Raw genomic sequence first — 20,394 nt, forward strand, 5'->3', positions numbered from 1 at the left:
CCAATTCATCAGAGTACTGTGCTGAGTGACCCCTACTGCCCCCGTGTGGCCTGAGCCAGCACTGCAACTACGCCAGAAGGCGGTTCTACTGGGTTACACCCTCCCCACTCACAGTGGAGGACTGCCTATTTGCGTCTCCTACTTGGGGAGACACACCCTGTGTGGAGTGATGACTACTTGGGGTGGGAGGGTCAGGAAGCCTCTGAAGGAAGTGGCATCTAACCTGGGACCAGAGCTTAGGTTCCAGCCATATGCAATAGCAAGGGACAGCTTAGGGTGGACAGCTTTTGACTATTGGGTCACTATGTTTTCAGGATCCCTGTTTGAACTTGATCCTGTTAGGGCAGTGCTGGCAAACTGGCTTCACCTTGCGTGTTACTGATTGGTAGTACCTCGCTGGAGCAGGTGATAAATGAAAATACATCTGACTGCAAGAACTAGAGTCCCTTGATGGATTAGTGATGCCTGCCCTAGGCAGAGCTGCAGGGTCACGGCAGGGTTGAAGATCAGACAGTACCTAGATGGGCTCAGCTACAAAGCAGAAGGCGGGAGACTGCAGAGCAAGAATTTAATGTGTGGGAAGGCAGGCTGGTTAGGGTGTGGGCTCCGCCAGGGGAACGCTCTGGCCCTGGTCTTGGGCCAGCAGGCGCAGAAGCAGGGAGTGCAGGGCCCGGCAGACAGGTGTGTAGCCCAGGCGGCTCAGGTGCAGATAATCATACATGTCATGGTGGCTTATGGTACCGTCCGAGTGCACAAACCCAGGGTCGGCATCCAGGAAGTGGGCACGTGGGTGGCCAACCAACGCAGCCCGCACCAGCTCGTTCACCTGTAGGTTCTTCTCCCGAAGGGGGTTGGGGTGCTGGCCCCGTGGGAGCAGGCCCTGAGGAGGGGGCATAAGAGTTCCAAGGAGACGTCCTACTAGCATCTGGGTATCCTGCTCTCTCTGCCAACTCTTCCCCACCTCCCACCAGGAAGTTCCCAGCTGCAGACTACCCTAGGGTGGTAGGGGGGCCAGTACAGATTCTTCCCGATACCATGTCTCCCAGCCTCCATTCAGCAAGAACCTCCTAGGTGCCCACTTCTTTGCAAGTACCACTCATAAAAATGTTGACATCTAGGTGAGATGACCATCCTCCTTCAGAGGAGAAAAGCGTGCCTGCTAGAAGTGATGGAGTATAGATTCATCCCAGGAAAGTGTGAGAACTTTCAGTTATTCAAGTGGTATTTTTTTTAGCACTCCCAGAGTCTCTGGCAGTCCCTTGGGCAAAAGGGACTAATTGGTCCCTGAACCTGTCATCAAGCACAGCGCTCTGATGGGTGTGGCTAGCTTTACCATGAGATTTTGCCTGAAAGCTAGTGCTCTGTGACATGCTGCCTGGAACCACGCCAGCTATGATTACATCTGAGGGGGTCCCAAACCATTTCTGTTCTTCCTTTTCCACCCTCCCAGCCTCTCACCAGCACTACGACCCGGGCCTGGGGCTGCCGCTGGTTCACCAGCTGCACGATGGCCTTGATGCCGCCAGTCACCTGCTCTGCTGTGTGCCCGTGGTTGTTGGTGCCCACCCAGACCACCACAATCTGTGGAAAAAGGGGGCGTGAAGGGGACATGAGGCCGCAGTGAGGGGGCAGGCTAAGGATGCTCTAGCCCCCTACCCAAGCCCCACTCACCTTGGGCCGAATGTGTTCAAGCTCCCCATTCTCCAGCCGCCACAGCACGTGCTGTGTGCTGTCACCGCCAATGCCAAAGTTTAGTGCATGCAGAGGAGAGAAGAGCTCCCGCCAGATCTGTGGGCATGAAGTGGTGTGGACACAGAGCACTGTCAACATGGACTACTAACCTCTGTCCAGGTGTTAACCAAATGCTATTATGAGAGAGCCCTGCTTTATGGAGCAATCTGGATAAATCTCATCTTGAACAAACACCATTATGGCCGAACCTCCCTTTATAGAAACCTACAAGAGACTCAGAAACCCTGATGGCATAGTGGTTAAGAGCTATGGTTGCTAACCTAAAAGGTGGACAGTTCGAATCCACCAGGTGCTCCTTGGAAACTATGGGGCAGTTCTATTCCGTCCTAGAGAATCGCTATCAATGGCAACGGGTTTGGTTTCTTTGGATTATTATAGTCTCGCTGTCGCCAAACCCCTTAGAGGCAAGACTAACCTTGTGGAAACCCATTCTGCTTGAACCATGCATTGAACCAAGAGCGTTACAGTTCAACCCAGGTTGAATCTGGCTTAGTGGAAAGATAGTACGGTTGAGCCCCGCTTTGTGGAGAGCTATTACAGGTGAACTTCGCTTTGTGGAAAGCCACTATAATTAAGCCTAGCTTGGTGCTTTTTGAGCTTGGTGCAAACTCATTAGGGCTGTGTACTATTTTAAGCAAACAATAAAGAGCCTCACCGTAGGCAATCTTCTTCCAGGAAATCTTATTCTAAGTCTCACTATAAACAACCCAGCCTGACAAAGCCAGAGTACACATTACCTTCTGAGTAAAATGTTCCACCTTACACCGAGATTCTCGGTGTCCGGCGCTACCTGAGGCAATTTCGGGCACCCTACACCCCGCCTGGCTTGGGTCCAGGTGTGTCAGTGTGGCCACAAGGCATGGGTGGGGCAGAAGGTGGACAGGCCTCACCTCGCACTGGTGCATTAGCTGGACCAAAGAGTCTCCGATGAAGACGACTTCGGGTTCCTTATCTTTGCTGTCGGCCACAAACCGATGGTGCTGCAGGGACGCACGAGGGAGTGTCCATGGCACAAGCGCTCCTGGACCCGCCCCGCCCCGCCCCGCTGCTTTAGGCAGCACCACCCCCACCTGTCCTCAGTTTCCTAATCGTGTAGTGAGACCTGCACGAACCAGCCGCCCTCCTGGGGCCCCCCACCCCGGACTCCTGAGTATCGCAGGGCGAGGTCACTCACCAGGGACATCCAGCGCCCGTCGCCCTGCACGTCCTGCACCGGTGTGGGCTTGCTGGCTGGGTTCTCATCTGCACTCATCTCGGCGCCGCGGCTCCCGCAGACTGAGCGAGAGAGGTACGCCCGGGAGCGCTCCCGAAGGAGGTGGCAGCGCCACGCCCACCCCCACTCCTCAGGCAACAATGGACTGTGCCGACTCCAGTAGTCACGCGGAGGGCTCTGGCAGACCCAGGACCCCGCCTCTTCTACAGGGGCGGGAACTTCGTTTAGGAGGAGGGGTGGAATTGAGAACCCTCGCTTCCCCTACGGCGGCCCTGCAGTGAGCTCGCCTGGCGCTGGCGCTTTCAGCCCGGGCCACTCGCTCACCCGCGACAGCGGCGGCTAGCGCAACCGGGCACGGGAGGGGGGAGGGGGCGAGACCATCCAGCACCTGTGGCAGGGGGTTGGAGGGAGAAACCACCTCACTGGCCTCCTGCGGAAGGGCGAGACGCCTGGGAAGCTGAGAGTGGGCGGGAAAAATCTATCGCCCGTCCATTGGTGGAAGGAACCATTTGCGGGGTGGGGGGGAGAGTGCGGAAGGGACCACCTACAGTGAGGGGGTGTTCCCCATTCATGTGGTGGGGGGAGGAAAGCGAGTGGACGACTCCATTCTTGTATCCGTGGAGGGGGTGGGTATGAGAGGACGCTCCCATTTTCTGCTGGTATGGAAAAAGAACATGGCAAATGAAAGATTAGAGGTTCAGTTCTAAGGAGATGGTATAAAGCAGAGCCAGGACTTTAGTGAGCCTATCTGCTCCTGAGTCTCCCCTGCTCAAAAACACCAACTTTTTGTGGCATAAAATCTGAACTCCTTGTCTTTTCATTCAAGGCACTACAGGCCCTGCACAGAGCTAAGAAGGAGGTGCAGAAAGAGAAAGGAAATTAGAGACGCCTGCGGGGCCCAGGTTCAGCCTGGCGTCCCTCCCGCAGCTCATCTTGCAGATCTGTGGCCTCGCTCCCCTTCCTAAATCCACAGGCTAACCGACAACGTCAGTTGGGCCTGACTGGGCTCTGAAACCCAGATCCACAGCCAAGGTCCCCTAGGGTCGCCCCCATCTCAAATTAATCTTAGACTTCAGTGTCTTCCTAGTTTCCCTGTTCTCAGGGACCTGGTGGGGGTCTTCACACCCCTCTTAACATCCTGGTCATTTTCTTGCTGTGTCACTCCCGGATAGAACCTTCAAATCTATTCATTTCTTCTAGGCAGGGTGATGCTGGAACATAGAGATGAATTTATTTATTGTATGTTCTGCCTCAATCCATTAAAATCTGACCCCTATGAGGGCAGAGATTTCGGTCCCTTGGTTCCTGGAACAGGGGGCAGTACCTGCTGAGTGAATATTAAATGAATAGGTCAAGGGGTTGGGGTGGGGATGTAGCTTCCTCGAAGAAGTAGTATCTGAGCTAGACTTTGAAAGGTAATGAAGACTGACAAGCAGAAAAGACACACAGGTAATATAGCTTATTAGGGAATGAGTAATACCCTGGAATGACTTGATTTTAAAGTCTGAGGGGAAAGGTGTACCCAGAAAAGTTGGAAAGGTAGAGGGGCAGTTCCTGAAGCAAAGCTTACTGAGAAGCAAAACTTAGAGGTATTCATTTATTCAGAAGGCACGATTTCAAGTTAGACGTACTGGCTCATATAATCCTTATAACAACCCTTATGAGGGAGGTACTATCATCAACCCCATTTTACAGTTAAGGAACTGAGGCTCTGGGTGGTTAAAATTTTTTCCAAGATCATACAGCTCAAATGTGCCAGTTCGGACGTTTGAACCTAGACAGTCTGGCTCCAGAACCTAGGATACTAAATTGACTCTCTAGGGATGAATTCTGAACTGGGGCCAAGCCCTCGGAATGTGGCTACTGCTTGGGGACTGACTGGGCACACGGTTACCATGACTTCTTTGAACCCTTTCACCTCGCCTCATTTCCAACTCCAGACACAAAACCGGCCAAAGGCTGTCTAAACCAATCAGTTTTTCAGGAGGGGGTGGGCCAAATGGACCTCACAGCCAATTGGTGGACGGGAGATGCCTAAAGACAAATGAGAGAGGTTTCTGAAAGTGAGGCTGGGAGGGGCGGGGCTATAACCGGCACTCTGGGCCCCCGGCCTCGCCCCGGGCCTCGCGCCTCTTTCGGACAGGGTAGCTGCGCATGCGTATGGTGCCCTTGAGGCCCAGTGGTGTGAAGCCCGGAAGAATACAAGGCGGCTTGGCGAGCTCGGGTCACGGGAGAAAAGAAGCCATTGCGCCTTCATCCACGTGGGGTGGGAGGAGGCTGGGTTCGTTGAGGCAGGAGAAGTAGAGGTGCACCTCCCCATCCTGCCACCACCAACCATACCTCTCCCCCTCCGTACTCTCCCCCTCCGCCCTCACCACTTCCCTACCTCAACTCCCCCACCCTGCCTGTGTCCTACCCTAGTCTCCTCCTTATGACCAGGCCTCTGTTCTGATCGCTCCTGTGCCCCTTTCTGCCCTCCCCACGTTTTCTCAAACTGCAACATCTCCGCTTGGCTGCTCTCTATGTTCTTCTTCTCTACTATCCCTTTCCACCTTCTGCATTCTCTTGAACCTCGCCCGGTTTCTCTTCTGCCCACAATCCCTTCCCGGGCCCACAAATCCCTCTCCTGTGTCATGATCCCTTCCCTATCCCCAGTCTTTTTCTTATTTCCACATGTTCCCATTACCAACAACCTTTTCTCTTCTCTGACATTCTTCCCCTTATCCATGAGTCCCTTGGCCTCTCTTTACCCCCTCGTTCCTTCCCTGGTCTCCAAGCCTTTTTTAATCCTCCATTTTCCGGCTCTGTTTCCTGGACTCCTCCTTCGTAAATCCCATGTTCGTTCATGCTTCCCCTCGCGCCATATTTTGTTTTGACTTTGTCTTCTCTAGTCCTAATTGCTCGTATTTGCCCAATAACCCAGGCCTTGTGTCTTCAGCCTCTCCCTTAATCCCCATTCCTCCCAACTGTGTCCCTGTACCTCCCTTTTGCTCTCTGTCTGCTCTCTTTCTCTTGTCCGTGTAAATAGTACCTTCTCCTTACCCCGAATCATCTTCCCTTCTCACTCCTCAGTTTTAGGTCCTTGGTTTATCTGCATGCTGATGACTTCCTTGTCTTTACCTACCAGGACACCATGGACCCTCAGGGGCCAGCTCCCCAGCCTTTACAGCAGCCTGAGAAACCTCGTCGTGTCCGCCGTCGGAAGACAAGGCGGGAGCGTAATGAGGCCCTGGTGGGCAGCCGCCGACCAATGGCCCATCAGGATCCTCTAGTGGCCAGCCGGGAGGCAGCTGTGACCCATCGGAAGCCACCCGTGGCTCTCCGGAATCCTATGGCCCCTGCTGCTCCCAAGCTCGTGGTCATAACCCAAGGCCGGCTGAGCCGGGAGCACTGGGGTCTCTTCAACCACGAGGTTAAATCACTGAACGTGGCACGACTGCTTAGCAGTAGGGTCTTGGAGCCAGATACCCCCTCACTTCCTACCAGGCCCTCCCCAAGCCTGGGCAGTGCCCAGGCACTAGCCCCGCAGTCAAGGGGCAAGGAGAACCAGTTGCCTGGAGGCTCGGGCCCAGGCCCGCCCAGTGCCCCAGAGCTCCCCGGCGTGGGTCAGCTGCTGCAGGAGCTGCAGTGCCAGCTGATTCTGCCACAGACCTTCTCCAGGAGGAACCTGGTGCAAGAGGCCAGGGACACCATCGTGGGCACCTTACAAGCCTGCCATGGTTGTGTGCCCGACCTTGCCCTGGTGCTTCGTGCTTGCCAGCCACCCTTGCCAGGTGAACCCACCTCCTGCCCTCTGCTCTTCCTTTCCACTCACCTGCTCTAGCTCAGCTGTCCCCCATGCTTCTTTTCTCTGTGCCAGGAACCAAGCCCAGGGACCCTGAGAGACGAAGGATGACACCCTCCTGGATCAACAGCCCTGAGCAGGCCCCAGTAGAGGGGCGGCAAAGGAGGCGACGGGGGGCAAAGGAGCTCACCTTCACCATGGCTCACACCTCCAGCACTCCCACTGCACACAGGGCAAGCCTGACACCACCAAGGGCCCCCTGGCCACCCCCCTTGCCCTCATTACCTTCACCTTCCGGGGCAGCCTGGGGTCCCCCAACAGCCTTTGACCTGCTGAAAAGCATCTGGCTGGTAGCTACGCCGCCCACTCCCCGGCCCTGGGGGATTGGCCCTCTGCAGCCCCTGCCTCGGCCACCATCTCCTTTGTTGCCCAGAACCTCAGCCCTAGACTGGAGCCCCAGCCCCCCTGCCTCACTGCCCAGCCTCTCCTGGGTGGTAGCCCAAAGCAGTCCCGAGGCCTGGTCCTTTCCACCCATGAGACTGTACTGAGAGGATTGAGGCTAAGGGCTAGGGGCAGCAATCCCAAACTCCCAATCATCTCAATAAAGTACCTTTTTCATGGCCTTCTTGATTTTCAGTGAGTGGCTGGCAGGGAACAAGAGAAGCAGCTTTCCCCAGCTCTTGAGTTCTGGGTTCAAAAGGGAAGGGAAGGTGCTGTCACTTGGAACTTTGCTAGTGCCCATGGGGCTATGGGAGTGAGGTGGGGAAGGACCTAGGGCTTCAGTCAGTTTGACACACACATATGCATTTAGGCCACCTATGTACCAGTCTCTGAACTCTGGCGATGCTGGGGCCCCAGAATGAGTCAGACCTAGGCCCTGCCCTCATGAGATTCTGAGTCCAGTGATGAGCACAGAAACCCTGGTGATTGTACCTGGAAGAGAGAGAGGTGCAGGGCCTGGGGCACCCTGAGGAAGGGAGTGATGACCCTGCCCCAGGGATGGGTGAGGTCGTCGCAGGAGCTGACACAGATGATGTGTTTTTGATGATTTGTAGGAGCTTTTTTTGCTAGTAGAATAGGAAAAGAACATTTCGGGCAAGGGGAACAGTATATGTAACCAAACCAAACCCAGTGCCGTCGAGTCGATTCTGACTCATAGCAACTCTATAGGACAGAGTAGAGCTGCCCCATACAGTTTCCAAGGAGCACCTGGCAGATTTGAACTGCTGGCCCTTTGGTTAGCAGCCGTAGCACTTAACCACTACACCACCAGGGTTTCCAGAATATGTAAAAAGGCCTAAAAACCAAAGTCCGCTGGTGTCGAGTCAATTCCAACACATAGCAATCCTATAGGAGAGAGGAGAACTGCCCCGTAGGCTTTCCAAGGAGCAGATGGTGGATTCAAATTGCCCGCCTTTCAGTTAGCAGCTGAGCTCTTAACCTCCACCACCAGGGCTCCCTGTAAGGCCTGGAGGACAGCAAATAGTACATGTGGGACCCTTCTGGCTCTTCCCATAAATCTAGGCTATGCTAGGACTTAGAGTGAGTCACATCTGAGCCCTGCCCTTCTGAGGGGCTCATGGTCTGGTGGGGCATCGGGAACAGAGTGTGCAGGATCTGGGCAGGAATGGAAAAGGAGAAAAACCCACAGACTGAATCTGGCCCACAGATTTCTTTGGGCCACAGTATATTTTAAAACGAAATGGAACCCATAAACATCGATGTCCTAGGCATTAGTGAGCTGAAATGGACTGGTATTGGCCATTTTGAATCGGACAATCATATAGTCTACTATGCTGGGAATAACAACTCAAATAGGAATGGTGTTGCATCATCGTCAAAAAGAAAGTTTCAAGATCTATCCTGAAGTACAACGCTGTCAGTGATAGGATAGTATCCATATGCCTACAAGGAAGATCAGTTAATACGACTATTATTCAAATTTACACACCAACCACTAGGGCCAAAGATGAATAAACAGAAGATTTTTATCAGCTGCTGGAGTCTGAAATTGATCGAACATGCAATCAAGGTGCATTGATAATTACTGGCGATTGGAACGCGAAAGTTGGAAACAAAGAAGAAGGATCAGTAGTTAGAAAATATGGCCTTGGTGATAAAAACAATGCTGGAGATCGAATGATAGAATTTTGTGAGACCAACGACTTCATTACAAAAACCTTATTTCACCAACATAAATGGTGACTATACACATGGACCTCGCCAGATGGAACACACAGAAATCAAACTGACTACATCTGTGGAAAGAGACGATGGAAAAGCTCAATATCATCATTCACAACAAGGCCAGGGGCTGACTGTGGAACAGACCATCAATTGCTCATTTGCAAGTTCAAGCTGAAACTGAAGAAAACCAGAGCAAGTGCACGAGAGCCAAAATATGACCTTGAGTATATCCCACCTGAATTTTAATAGATTTGATGCATTGAACACCAGTGACCGAAGACCAGACGAGTTGTGGAATGACATCAAGGACATCATCCATGAAGAAAGCAAGAGGTCACTGAAAAGAAAGAAAAGACCAAGATGGATGTCAGAGGAGACTCTAAAACTTGCTCTCGAACGTTGAGCAACTAAAGCAAAAGGAAGAATTGATGAAGTAAAAGAATTGAAAAGAAGATTTCAAATGGCTCTCGAGAAGACAAAGTAAAGTATTATAATGACATGTGCAAAGAGCTGGAGATGGAAAACCAAAAGGGAAGAACATGCTTGGCGTTTCTCAAGCTGAAAGAACTGAAGAAAAAATTCAAGCCTCGAGTTACAATAGTGAAAGATTCTATGGGGAAAATATTAAACGACGCAGGAAGCATCAAAAGAAGATGGAAGGAATACACAGAGTCATCATACCAAAAAGAATTAGTCGATGTTCAACCATTTCAAGAGGTGGCATATGATCAGGAACCAATGGTAATGAAGGAAGAAGTCCAAGCTGCTCTGAAGGCATTGGCAAAAAACAAGGCTCCAGGAATTGATGGAATATCAATTGAGATGTTTCAACAAACAGATGCAGCGCTGGAGGTGCTCACTCGTCTATGCCAAGAAACATGGAAGACAGCTTCCTGGCCAACTGACTGGAAGAGATCCATATTTATGCCTATTCCCAAGAAAGGTGATCCAACTGAATGTGGAAATTATAGAACAATATAATTAATATCACACGCAAACAAAATTTTGCTGAAGATCATTCAAAAATGGCTGCAGCAGTATATTGACAAGGAACTGCCAGAAATTCAGGCTGGCTTCAGAAGAGGACGTGGAACCAGGGATATCATTGCTGATGTCAGATGGATCCTGGCTGAAAGCAGAGAATACCAGAAGGATGTTTACCTGTGTTTCATTGACTATGCAAAGGCATTTGACTGTGTGGATCATAACAAATTATGGATAACATTGTGAAGAATGGGAATTCCAGAACACTTAATTGTGCTCATGAGGAACCTTTACATAGATCAAGAGGCAATTGTTTGGAGAGAACAAGGGGACACTGATTGGTTTAAAGTCAGGAAAGGTGTGCGTCAGAGTTGTATTCTTTCACCATGTCTATTCAATCTGTATGCTGAGCAAATAATCCGAGAAGCTGGACTGTATGAAGAAAAACGGGGCATCAGAGTTGGAGGAAGACTCATTAACAACCTGCATTATGCAGATGAGACAACCTTGCTTGCTGAAAGTGAAGAGGACCTGAAGCACTTACTAATGAAGATCAAAGACCACAGCCTTCAATATGGATTGTACCTCAACATAAAGAAAACAAAAATCCTCATAACTGGACCAATGAGCAACATCATGATAAATGGAAAAAAGATTGAAGTTGTCAAGGATTTCATTTTAGTTGGATCCACAATCAACAGCCATGGAAGCAGCAGTCAAGAAATCAAAAGATGCATTGCGTTTGGGTAAATCCGCAGCAAACCACTCACCCAAAGGAGCTCTTTAAAGTGTTGAAGAGCAAAGATGTCACCCTGAAGACCAAGGTGCGCCTGACCCAAGCCATGGTATTTTCGGTCGCGTCATATGCATGTGAAAGCTGGACAATGAATAAGGAAGACCGAAGAAGAGTTGACATCTTTGAATTGTGGTGTTGGAGAATATTGAATATACCATGGACTGCCAAAAGAACAAACAAATCTGTCTTAGAAGTACAACCAGAATACTCCTTAGAAGCAAGGATGGCGAGACTGCGTCTTACATGCTTTGGACATGTCATCAGGAGGGATCAGTCCCTGGAGAAGGACATCATGCTTGGCAGAGTACAGGGTCAGCAGAAAAGAGGAAGACCCTCAACGAGGTGGACTGACCCAGTGGCTGCAACAATGAGCTCAAGCATAGCAAGCACTGTAAGGATGGCTCAGGACCGGACAGTGTTTCCTTCTGTTGTGCATAGGGTCGCTATGAGTCGGAACTGACTCGAGGGCACCTGACAACAAAAACAACATATTTAAAAAAGTTTAATCAGTTGCCTACTGTTACCAGACAGTTTGCTTTTTTAAATATTGTATTTCTGGTTCTCTCAAAAAAAAAAAAAAAAAAAAAAACAGCTCAGGCAGCAGATCTACAATCCAAAGTGGCAACAAGTGGCCCTAGCCAAGCAGCGCAGCCCCGTTTTCATGGGGCCCAAGCTCTCCAATGAGAGTGTTTTACTCGCTTATATTTTCTGCTTGCCCCATGGCTTAGAAATATATATATTTTTTAATGATATTTTGAGCAGCAGTGAAGGGGGAAGGATGAAGCTAGAGATGTTTATTGGGGTTTGGTCAGGAAAATCAAGCTGAGAGGCTTGGACTATACTCTGTAAAGGCTTTCCAGGGCTCCCCATTGCCCACTGGGAAATGAGAGGATCCATAGGGCAGGAACTGAAAGACTGCTTCTGTACTGGCATGGAGGAACTGGGCCAGGAGATCACAGAGCTGAGTGTCTGGGCCAAGGTCATATGGTGAGAAGGTGGAAACGTGGAGATTTGAACTCAGGCAACTTATTTCCGAATCCATGCTCCTGGGCTTCTCACAGTGCCACTTCTCTCTTTCACAGCGACTTGGTGTCACACCCTGGTATCAGGGACAGGAAAGGGCTAGGCAATGGGGTGTGGTAGTTGTAGCTGAGAGCTCTCTGCCATCTCAGTGCTGTGTGACCCAGAAAAAGTGGCTTGCCCCCTCTGTGACTCTGTGTCTCCGTGGACCCCTCACCGGGTGCATCTGTCCTGGAAGTGGCAGCTCAGGGATGGGCACGGAACTGGGGGTTGCAATCATCGGGGTGGTTAAACTAGCGGGAGGTGAGGACAGAGCTCGAATCTGGGGCTTGTGGGCGGTCAGGGAGATGGTGGTCAGGAGGGGCAAGGTTGAGTTCAGTTTAGGACGCGGGAAGACGGAGGTATCAGCGAGACTCTCGGAGAGGAGGGCTGGGACTGGGGCAGGGTGGCAGAGGCTGGGAAAGGGGCGTCCTCTCCCGCCGGGAGAGGGAAAGGGCCAGGCCGGCGGGTCCTGGAGGAGGGGGCGGGGAGCGCGGCGCCCGGCGGCCCCTTTAATCGGGGGCGCGCGCTGGTCGGCCCGCGCGCTCTCGCCGCCGTCGCCGGGCCGGAGCCGGAGCGGAGCCGGGGCCCGGGCCAGAGAGGGCGGAATGGAGCCCCCGCGCGCGCCCGCGCTGCGCCGCATGCTGCCGCCGCTGCTGCTCCTCCTGCTACAGCTGCCCCCCCGCGCCCGGGCCAAGTATGTGCGGGGCAACCTCAGCTCCAAGGAGGTGAGCGCGCCGGGCCCCGACCCGAGGGAGGGGAGCGGAGAAGGCGCCGCCCCGCCCCCTGCCGACTCTTCTGGCCGAACCCTGGGGGTCAAGGGAGGATGGCGGGGTGGAGGGGGGGGGGTAGGGGGCTGGATCAGGGTTTGGTTTGAGGAGACCCTTGGGGTCGAGGCTAGACTCGGGGGTTGTAGGAGGGACGCTGAGGTCAGAGCTGGGCGGGGCGGGGGGGGCGGTTGGAAAAGACGGAGTTTGGGAGGGGTGACGGCTGCCAAGGTGGTGCTGAAGGGACAGCACTTTTCACTCTGCAGAGAGCCCCGAGTTCTTCACACTCCTGCTCAGGACCAGGCGGGGCCGTTTGGAAGATTCCCCAACACTTGGTGGTTTCTGGGACCACCGTGGGGCGGGGCGGGGGGAGTGTGTGAATAACTGGGGGGAAGCCTGTGGATGGTGTCCGGGACAGAAGGTGACCAGGCTGGGGATCTGGCTTTCCAGGGTCTTTCTCAAGGCACCTGGGAAGTGGGAGGTGGAGTGTTTGAGGAGAGGGGAGGAAACTTGGGGGCCTGGGGACAGAAATCCTGGATCCAAGGTGAAGGGGTCAGGGCAGAATTTTGGAGGTGACTTGGTCTCCCTGTGATACTTGGAACGCCAAGTGTTGGGGTAGGGGAGAGAAGTCTGACGTGAAGAGACTTGGAAGAAGATCTGACTGGCCCCTTTTCCAGGACTGGGTGTTCCTGACAAGATTTTGCTTCCTCTCGGATTATGGCCGACTGGACTTTCGTTTCCGATACCCCGAGGTGACTTTCCCCCAGCCACTCTCCATGCTGAGGCTAGATGTGCCCTTGGCCTATCAAGGTGAGGACTACCCCGGCTCCCCACGCTCCCCCAACCCTGAAATCTCTGGGTCTGCAGGCTAAATGCTGTCAGAACATCCTCCTCTATTTCGACGACCCATCCCAGTGGCCAGCTGTGTACAAGGCAGGGGACAAGGTGAGGGCTATGAGGAGGAGGGGGCAGGAGGTCTTGGCTGGCTGGGAAGTAACCCTGTCCCTGCCTCCCCAGGACTGCCTAGCCAAGGAGTCGGTGATTAGGCCGGAGAACAACCAGGTCATCAACCTCACCACCCAGTACGCCTGGTCAGGCTGTCAGGTGGGGACCAAGCCTGGGATGTGGGCAGGTGCTGAAGGTCTAGGGCCTGGGAGGTAGTGAGGACATGCTTCAGCCTTCTTGTTCCTCTCCAGGTGGTGTCGGAAGAGGGAACTCGCTACCTGACCTGCTCTAGTGGCCGCAGCTTCCGCTCTGTTCGTGAAAGGTGGTGGTACATTGCGCTCAGCAAGTGTGGGGTAAGAGCCTGGGGTGGCCTCCTCCTCTTTGCCTTCCTGTTGACCCCCTACCTTCCCAGGGTCCCCCTTAGGCCTCCACACTCCCCACAGGGAGATGGGCTGCAGCTGGAGTACGAGATGGTTCTCACCAATGGCAAGTCCTTCTGGACACGGCACTTCTCAGCTGATGAGTTTGGTGAGAACAAGGGGACCTAGAAGCCAGGGTCTTTTTGGGAGCCCAGAGCTGTGTGCCTGCTGAGGGACCCCCAGCCTGAATTAACTATCTTCTCTTTTTACCACATCTGCAGGGATTCTGGAGACAGATGTGACTTTCCTTCTCATTTTCACCCTCATCTTCTTCCTCTCCTGTTACTTTGGATGTGAGTCCAGAACATGGCTGGGAAAGGGCATTAGGAGATATGGGGAACAGGTAGGGGGACATAAGCTGCTCTCCCTTCCTGTTGAGGAACAGCCTTTCCCTCCCCCTCTTCTTAGATTTGCTGAAAGGTCGTCAGTTGCTCCACACAACTTATAAAATGTTCATGGTAGCGGCAGGAGTGGAAGGTGAGCATCCCATCTTTGGAGTTCTGTGGGAGGAAGGGCTGGGGGCCAGCGCTCTTGGGTCTGAGGGAGGAGAGGGCTGGGGGCCTGGACTCCTGGGTCTGAGGGAGGAGGGGGCTGTGGGCCTAGACTCCTGGGTCCTGGAAGAGGAGGATACTGGGGACCCAGACCAGAGTCTCCTAGGAAGTCAGTGGGAATAAAAGGTCTAGAGTTCTGATGGGAATGGAGAAGGGGTTCTGACCATGTAGCGCTTCAGCTGGGTTCTGTCCTTTCTTCCCTTTGCCTGTCCTCCCTCCAGTCCTCAGCCTCCTGTTTTTCTGCATCTACTGGGGCCAGTATGCCACAGACGGCATTGGCAACGAGAGTCTGAAGATCTTGGGTGAGGATGAAGTGGGGCCAAGGGAAGGTGGAGCCTCAGCTGGGGGCCTCCTTTCCGAGCCCTGTCTCTGAGCCCCACTCTCCTTCCTTCTCCCAGCCAAGCTGCTCTTCTCCTCCAGCTTCCTCATCTTCCTGCTGATGCTTATCCTTCTGGGGAAGGGATTCACGGTGACACGGTGCCCGGGCTGGGGTGGGAGGGACCGCTCTGAGGGTGGCTGGGCTGGGGAGCAGGATGGGGGGAGGGGCGGGTGTGGGGGTGGCCACCCCCTCCTCCCTGACTGCCCTTGCCCCACTGTCTCCCCTCATGGCCTGCTGCCAGGGGCCGCATCAGCCACTCAGGCTCTGTGAAGCTGTCTGTCTACATGACCCTGTACACCCTCACCCACGTGGTACTGCTCATCTACGAGGCTGAAGTGAGTTTCACCCCACCCTCCCCCATCCCTCAAAGCTTTTGGCCTCCACCACCTCGACCTGTCTGCTATCCCTTCCCCACGTGGCACAACTGCAGCTCCCTCTCTTTCTCTCTCTCTTCGGCTTTCCGCCTTCCCATCTGTCAAAGTGTGTTCCTCTCCTCTTTACCATCTCTGAGTAGCTTTCCTTCTCCTCCCTGTGTCTCTCACTGTCTGTCACATTTATATGCGATGTCGTGACTAGGAGTTCAGGAGTCACACAGACCTGGATTCCACTCTGGCTCTCCCACTTCCTACCTGGCTGCCCTTGGGCAATGCCTCGCCCTGCCCCCCAGCCTGTTCACTCTTCTGTAAAAGGAGGATCTTACCCCCTATAGGGGCTCCTATACAGCCTTCCATCCCCTTGATGACTTTGGCCAAGGGGTTTCCTTCTTAGCCTCCGTGAGATGGGGTGATAAAACCTATCTCACAGAACTGATGTTAATGAAGAAGCACACACCTGGTAGGTGTTTAGGTTGTGTTGGGCACATGCAAAGGAGCCCTGGTGGTGCAGTGGTTAAGCACTTGGCTGCTAACTGAAAGGTCGGTGGTTTGAACTTACTAGCCGCTGCTCAGGAGAAAGATGTGGCAGTCTATTTCTGTAAAGGTTACAGCCTTGCAAACCCTAGGGGGGCAGTTCTACTCTGTCCTATAGGGTCGCTGAGTTGCGATCAAATTCAGTGGCAGTGGATGGGCACACACAGCTGATGTATTATCTTCCTTTTTCACTTCCTTTCTCTATCTGTATATGCTTCCATCTCTTGCTCTCATCATGCTTCTGTCCTAACCCAGTACTTCTGATCCTTGGGTGTCCAGGGGTGGGATCCAGGGCCCCTGTGAGGAGGGTAGGAGGCCAGGGCTGTGATGAGCTCTTTCCCTTGGGACCAGTTCTTCGACCCTGGCCAGGTATTGTACACATATGAGTCACCAGCAGGCTACGGGCTCATCGGGCTGCAGGTGGCAGCCTACGTGTGGTTCTGCTACGCTGTGCTCATCTCCCTGCGCCACTTCCCGGAGAAGCAGCCCTTTTACGTGCCCTTCTTTGCTGCCTACACCCTCTGGTGAGATGTGGTGGGCCCCCAACCTGTCCTTGCCGCCCAGCACTCCCCAGAAGATGCTGTCTCCAACTCAGACACTCCTCAGCGAGGCAGATGGGCTTTCAAGACAGGCAGCTATGGGCCATTACCAGGGTCTGTCACTTACTCACTTTGTGGCCTTGAAAAAACTACTTTCCCTCTTTGTGCCTCTGCTTCCCCATAAAGCAGGGTTGTCCGTAGTATCTACTGCAAGAGATTATCTTGAGCATGCATGGGGCAATACAGGAGAGTTTACTGTCTGGCACACAGTAAATGTTCAATAAAACCCAGTTGTAGTTATTATCCTTCATTATAACTTAATGGTAAAGTAGGTGGATTCCTAAGCCAGAACTGGGTTCAGAGCCCAGTTTTAAAGCTCATAAACAGTGTCACCACAGCCAAGTCATTTGACTTCTCTCTGTCTCAGTTTCCTCACCTGTCTAATGGGAATGGAAACCGTACCTGCCTCATAGAGTTGCTGTGAGAATTAAATGAGTTTATATATGTAAAATGCTTAGAGACAGGGATTTGGGGTGGGGCGCAATCAAGGTAAATTCAACCCAGTTCTTGCCTCCTAGAATTTTCCAGGCGAGTGGGATTCCTGCCCGTTTTTAACCTCTGGATTCTGAAGGTCATACTGACCCCCCTCTAGTTTGAGACCCACTTGGAACTTGTGTGTGCATGACAGGGAGGTGGGGCCATGGCGTAGGTGGAGGACAGGGGCCGTGTTTCTATTAACCCAATATCCCTCAGGTTCTTTGCAGTTCCCGTCATGGCCCTGATCGCCAACTTTGGGATCCCCAAGTGGGCCCGGGAGAAGATTGTCAATGGCATCCAGCTAGGGATCCACTTGTATGCCCACGGCGTGTTCCTGGTGAGGATGGCCATCTGGTGGGGGTGGGAAACTCATGGGCAGAGGGTGTGTGAGGCTCCCACCCCTGGTTTTCCTGAACCTTCCCATCTGAGCTCTTGATCCATTTCCCTCACTTCATCCCTTTAGTTATTCAACAGACACTATTGAAAGCCCGCTGGGTTCTACTCAGTCCCCCAGAGTCTACCCTCTTCTATTCTTCTCTCCCCCACCTGTGTCCTGGCCTTTCTCCAAGTCTCCCTTCCTTCTTCACTCTCTTTTCCCCATTCTATTCCAGATCCTGTGTCCCCTGACTCTCACATTTCCCTTCTACATCCCTACTGCTTTCCCCAAGTCCCTTGGTCTCTACCCTTCCCCCCACATTCTCCCCATCTCTGCCCTTCCATCACAGGCCTTTGTTCAGGAAGGAGCAACTGGGGTTGGGCATGCTTAGGGCCAACTGACTTGCTCCTGGGGTTCAAGAAGGCCTAGATCTGAATGGCGGTGTAGACCTGGGAGTCAGGAGGGGATGAGCACCAACCTAGTGTTTACCCAGGCTCCCATCTCATCGGACTTTCTGGACTACAGTTCTTACATTCATTCATTCATCAACCACTTACTGCTTCTGATCTCTCATCTTTGTTAGAACAGCCCCTAAGACAAGGTAGATAACAGTTATTACACCCACTATATATATATATATATTTTTTATATAGTGAGGGGATGCTAAGGACCAGAGAGGGGAAGTAACCTGCCAGGGCCCCATGGCCTTTGGTGGCAGGATGGGGATTTTTGAGCCCTATCCTTCAGCAGCATACCACAAGGTCTCACATAAGAGGGAGGCAGACAGGGAAATAAGTAGGCATCTCTGAGGGCCCCAGTCCCTGTTCCCAGGGGTCTGCAATGTGCTCAGTATAGGGAATGTACTTAGCCGCTGAGGGAGGGGAGGGGGTCAGGTTGCCCATCCTCCACCCCTAGAGCCTGATTTAGGTACAGACTCGCTCACCTTCCCTGGCACTGTTGTCTCGCAGCTCTGCAGAAAGTCAGAAAGGGACAGAAACAGGAGAAACACTGAGAAACCACCATGTGCCAGGCTCTGCACCAGTGGTTTTCATTTCCACCTTTCCTCATCTTTTCGAATAGGCACACAATCCCTTTTCCCCAGTGAGTCTCACAGAGTTTAATCAACGTGCCCCAGATCCCACACTCAGCGAGCTGTGGAGCTGGGAGGTGGGCTGCAGGCTCAGAATGCCAGATGTCCTTTCTGCCTTATTTCACTTTCAGCCAGTTCCCTTCCTAAAAATGCTCACATTAGCTCAGCACAACTCCACCTCTGGCATCCCACTGCTCATTGGGTTCATCTCCTTGTTCACTTAGCACAACCTCAGAGGGGCTGTGCTGGGCTTCTTAGGGGGCAGAGATGGAATCACACACAGATACTGCCCTCGTGGCCTCCCAGACTAATCTGGGAGATACCCCTACATTCAACCAATATTTATTGAGGGCTTACTATGTGTCAGGCACTGTTCTAGAAGGTGGGATTCAGCAGGGAACAGTGGAGCTAACATTCTAGAGTCTTATCAGTTGCTGTCCAATTGAACATTGTGTTTATGGAAATATTCTATAATCTGTGCTGTCCAGTACAGTAGCTACTGACCACATGTGGCTTTTGAGCACTTAAAATGTGGCTAGTGTGACTGAGAAAGTGAAATTTTAGTTAATTTTAATTAATTTAAATTTAAACAGTCACATGTGGCTAGTGGCTATCATATTGGACAGCACAGGACACTGATGCTTCACCAGTCAGTGACAACCAATCAGTGATTAGGGCCCTGGTGGAGAAAGCATAGGCAGAGAAATAGGAGCTGTGATGCGGAAAGGCCAGAGCCCAGGGAGGAAGCCCAGGGCACCATAAGAGTGCAAAGGAGGCACCTAATTCAGTCTGAGGGACTGTAGGGAGGAGATGTCAGGTGGAGGGGAGTCCTTAGGAGCTCACGTTTATGGGTGCAGCCTGGGGCCTGGATAGTGCTTCTCCAACCTGCACCTGGCCCCTTACCTCAGATCATGACACGCCCGTCGGCGGCCAACAAGAACTTCCCGTACCACGTGCGCACGTCGCAGATCGCCTCAGCCGGTGTTTCAGGCCCGGGCGGGAGCCAGTCCGGGGCGAAGGCCTTCCCGCAGCACGTCTATGGGAACGTGACTTTCATCAGCGATTCGGTGCCCAACTTCACGGAGCTCTTCTCCATCCCCCCGCCCGCCTCCTCCGTAAGCCCCGCGCCCCCGGCGCCCGAGGAGCTGCTGGCGCCGCCCCTGGAGTACTTGACCCCGCTCCCAGCCCCGCCACCGCCCCCAGCGCCCGGGCGCCTGAGCCCGCCCCCTGCCTTTCGCATGTCCCGCGCCCCAATGCCGCGCCGGGACCGCCTACCGGCGCCCGCGCCCACCCTGCCGGACTGGGTCCTGGCGATGTTGCGCACGCCCCCGCTGACGCCACGCGCCGTGCCCCCACCGCCCGCCTTCCGCGGCTCTCCCCGCCCTCCCCGGCCGCCGCGGGGTTTCGCCCGGCGTGCCCCGACACCGCCCCTTGAGTACCTGGCCCCGCTGCCTAGGCGCTCCGCCACTCATTCCTTTCCCGACTGACATGTGCACCGGCACCTGGGGTGGAGGGGCTTTTCGGGGGAAGGGGCGGGATTTCGGGGCCGCATCTGCCCCCCGAGAGTCCCGGGCGGCCTCTTACCCTCACCCCCCTCCCAGGCCGGGAAGCAGGTGGAGGAGACGGCTGTGGCGGCGGCGGTGGCCCCGAGGGGCCGCGTGGTGACCACGGCCGAGCCGGGCGCGGCCTCCCCGCCCTCTCCCGCCCGGCTCCCTAAGTCGGCCGACCGGGGCTGGGATGGCCCAACTGCGCCCTACCAGCCGCTCATGCCCCAGACGGCGGCGCCGCACGCTGGCTTCACCGAATACTTCAGCATGCACACGGCCGGGGGCACCGCTCCCCCGGTCTGACCACACTTGTCCTTCCCTTCCCCGTGGGCCGCGCGCCGGGCCCGTATGCCTGTCTTATCCAGCCCCAGGGCTTGGCCATTCCAGGCCTTCCCGACCTTCCCTACCCCCTCGTGCCCAGGTGAGGGTGCGCTGCGTCCTGTCTCCCCACCCCCGCCACCCTTGTGCCAAACGGTCCCGCGGGAGCCGCTCTCCCCGTCCCCTCCCTCAGCCCCCGCCTCGAGCGGCGCCGGATTCTGGGCTCCCGCTGTTCCGCGACCT

The 20,394-nt window shown here is 54.0% G+C and overlaps 3 protein-coding genes across 3 annotated transcripts; 2 read left to right on the plus strand and 1 right to left on the minus strand.

The window, feature by feature from the left end:
- Positions 1-554: 554 nt before the first annotated feature.
- Positions 555-3,036, minus strand: PAFAH1B3 (platelet activating factor acetylhydrolase 1b catalytic subunit 3). Its single transcript, XM_003406400.3, has 5 exons — positions 2,927-3,036; positions 2,643-2,732; positions 1,672-1,788; positions 1,459-1,581; positions 555-880 (listed from the first exon to the last, which is right to left on the minus strand). Exons 1-5 carry the CDS (start codon positions 3,002-3,004, stop codon positions 593-595), a joined length of 696 nt encoding a protein of 231 aa, XP_003406448.1. The 5' UTR covers positions 3,005-3,036; the 3' UTR covers positions 555-592.
- PRR19 (proline rich 19) lies at positions 2,949-10,028 on the plus strand. Its single transcript, XM_003406444.4, has 3 exons — positions 2,949-3,040; positions 6,093-6,738; positions 6,825-10,028. The coding sequence occupies exons 2-3, from the start codon at positions 6,099-6,101 to the stop codon at positions 7,295-7,297; spliced, it is 1,113 nt and encodes a 370-aa protein (XP_003406492.1). The 5' UTR covers positions 2,949-3,040; positions 6,093-6,098; the 3' UTR covers positions 7,298-10,028.
- A 2,388-nt stretch (positions 10,029-12,416) lies between these two features.
- TMEM145 (transmembrane protein 145) lies at positions 12,417-20,245 on the plus strand. The gene is made up of 15 exons (XM_064293494.1): positions 12,417-12,604; positions 13,093-13,294; positions 13,410-13,487; positions 13,560-13,646; positions 13,739-13,840; positions 13,931-14,015; positions 14,128-14,199; positions 14,315-14,383; positions 14,679-14,759; positions 14,856-14,934; positions 15,078-15,171; positions 16,096-16,268; positions 17,037-17,157; positions 19,195-19,401; positions 19,888-20,245. Exons 1-15 carry the CDS (start codon positions 12,417-12,419, stop codon positions 20,134-20,136), a joined length of 1,887 nt encoding a protein of 628 aa, XP_064149564.1. The 3' UTR covers positions 20,137-20,245.
- The last annotated feature ends 149 nt before the right edge of the window (positions 20,246-20,394 follow it).

This window comes from Loxodonta africana, chromosome 11, assembly GCF_030014295.1.
Source record: "Loxodonta africana isolate mLoxAfr1 chromosome 11, mLoxAfr1.hap2, whole genome shotgun sequence".
NCBI classification, from domain to species: domain Eukaryota; kingdom Metazoa; phylum Chordata; class Mammalia; order Proboscidea; family Elephantidae; genus Loxodonta; species Loxodonta africana.

Coding starts and splice junctions, on each gene's coding strand:
- PRR19 (XM_003406444.4), top strand. CDS start 6,099: ATGGACCCTCAGGGGCCAGCTCCCCAGCCTTTACAGCAGCCTGAGAAA. Junction 6,739..6,824: donor TTGCCAGCCACCCTTGCCAG/GTGAACCCACCT, acceptor TCTCTGTGCCAG/GAACCAAGCCCAGGGACCCT.
- PAFAH1B3 (XM_003406400.3), bottom strand. CDS start 3,004: ATGAGTGCAGATGAGAACCCAGCCAGCAAGCCCACACCGGTGCAGGAC. Junction 1,582..1,671: donor TTGAACACATTCGGCCCAAG/GTGAGTGGGGCT, acceptor CTTTTTCCACAG/ATTGTGGTGGTCTGGGTGGG. Junction 881..1,458: donor AGGCCCGGGTCGTAGTGCTG/GTGAGAGGCTGG, acceptor CCCCCTCCTCAG/GGCCTGCTCCCACGGGGCCA.
- TMEM145 (XM_064293494.1), top strand. CDS start 12,417: ATGCTGCCGCCGCTGCTGCTCCTCCTGCTACAGCTGCCCCCCCGCGCC. Junction 13,295..13,409: donor TTCGTTTCCGATACCCCGAG/GTGACTTTCCCC, acceptor CTGGGTCTGCAG/GCTAAATGCTGTCAGAACAT. Junction 14,200..14,314: donor CCTCTCCTGTTACTTTGGAT/GTGAGTCCAGAA, acceptor CCCTCTTCTTAG/ATTTGCTGAAAGGTCGTCAG.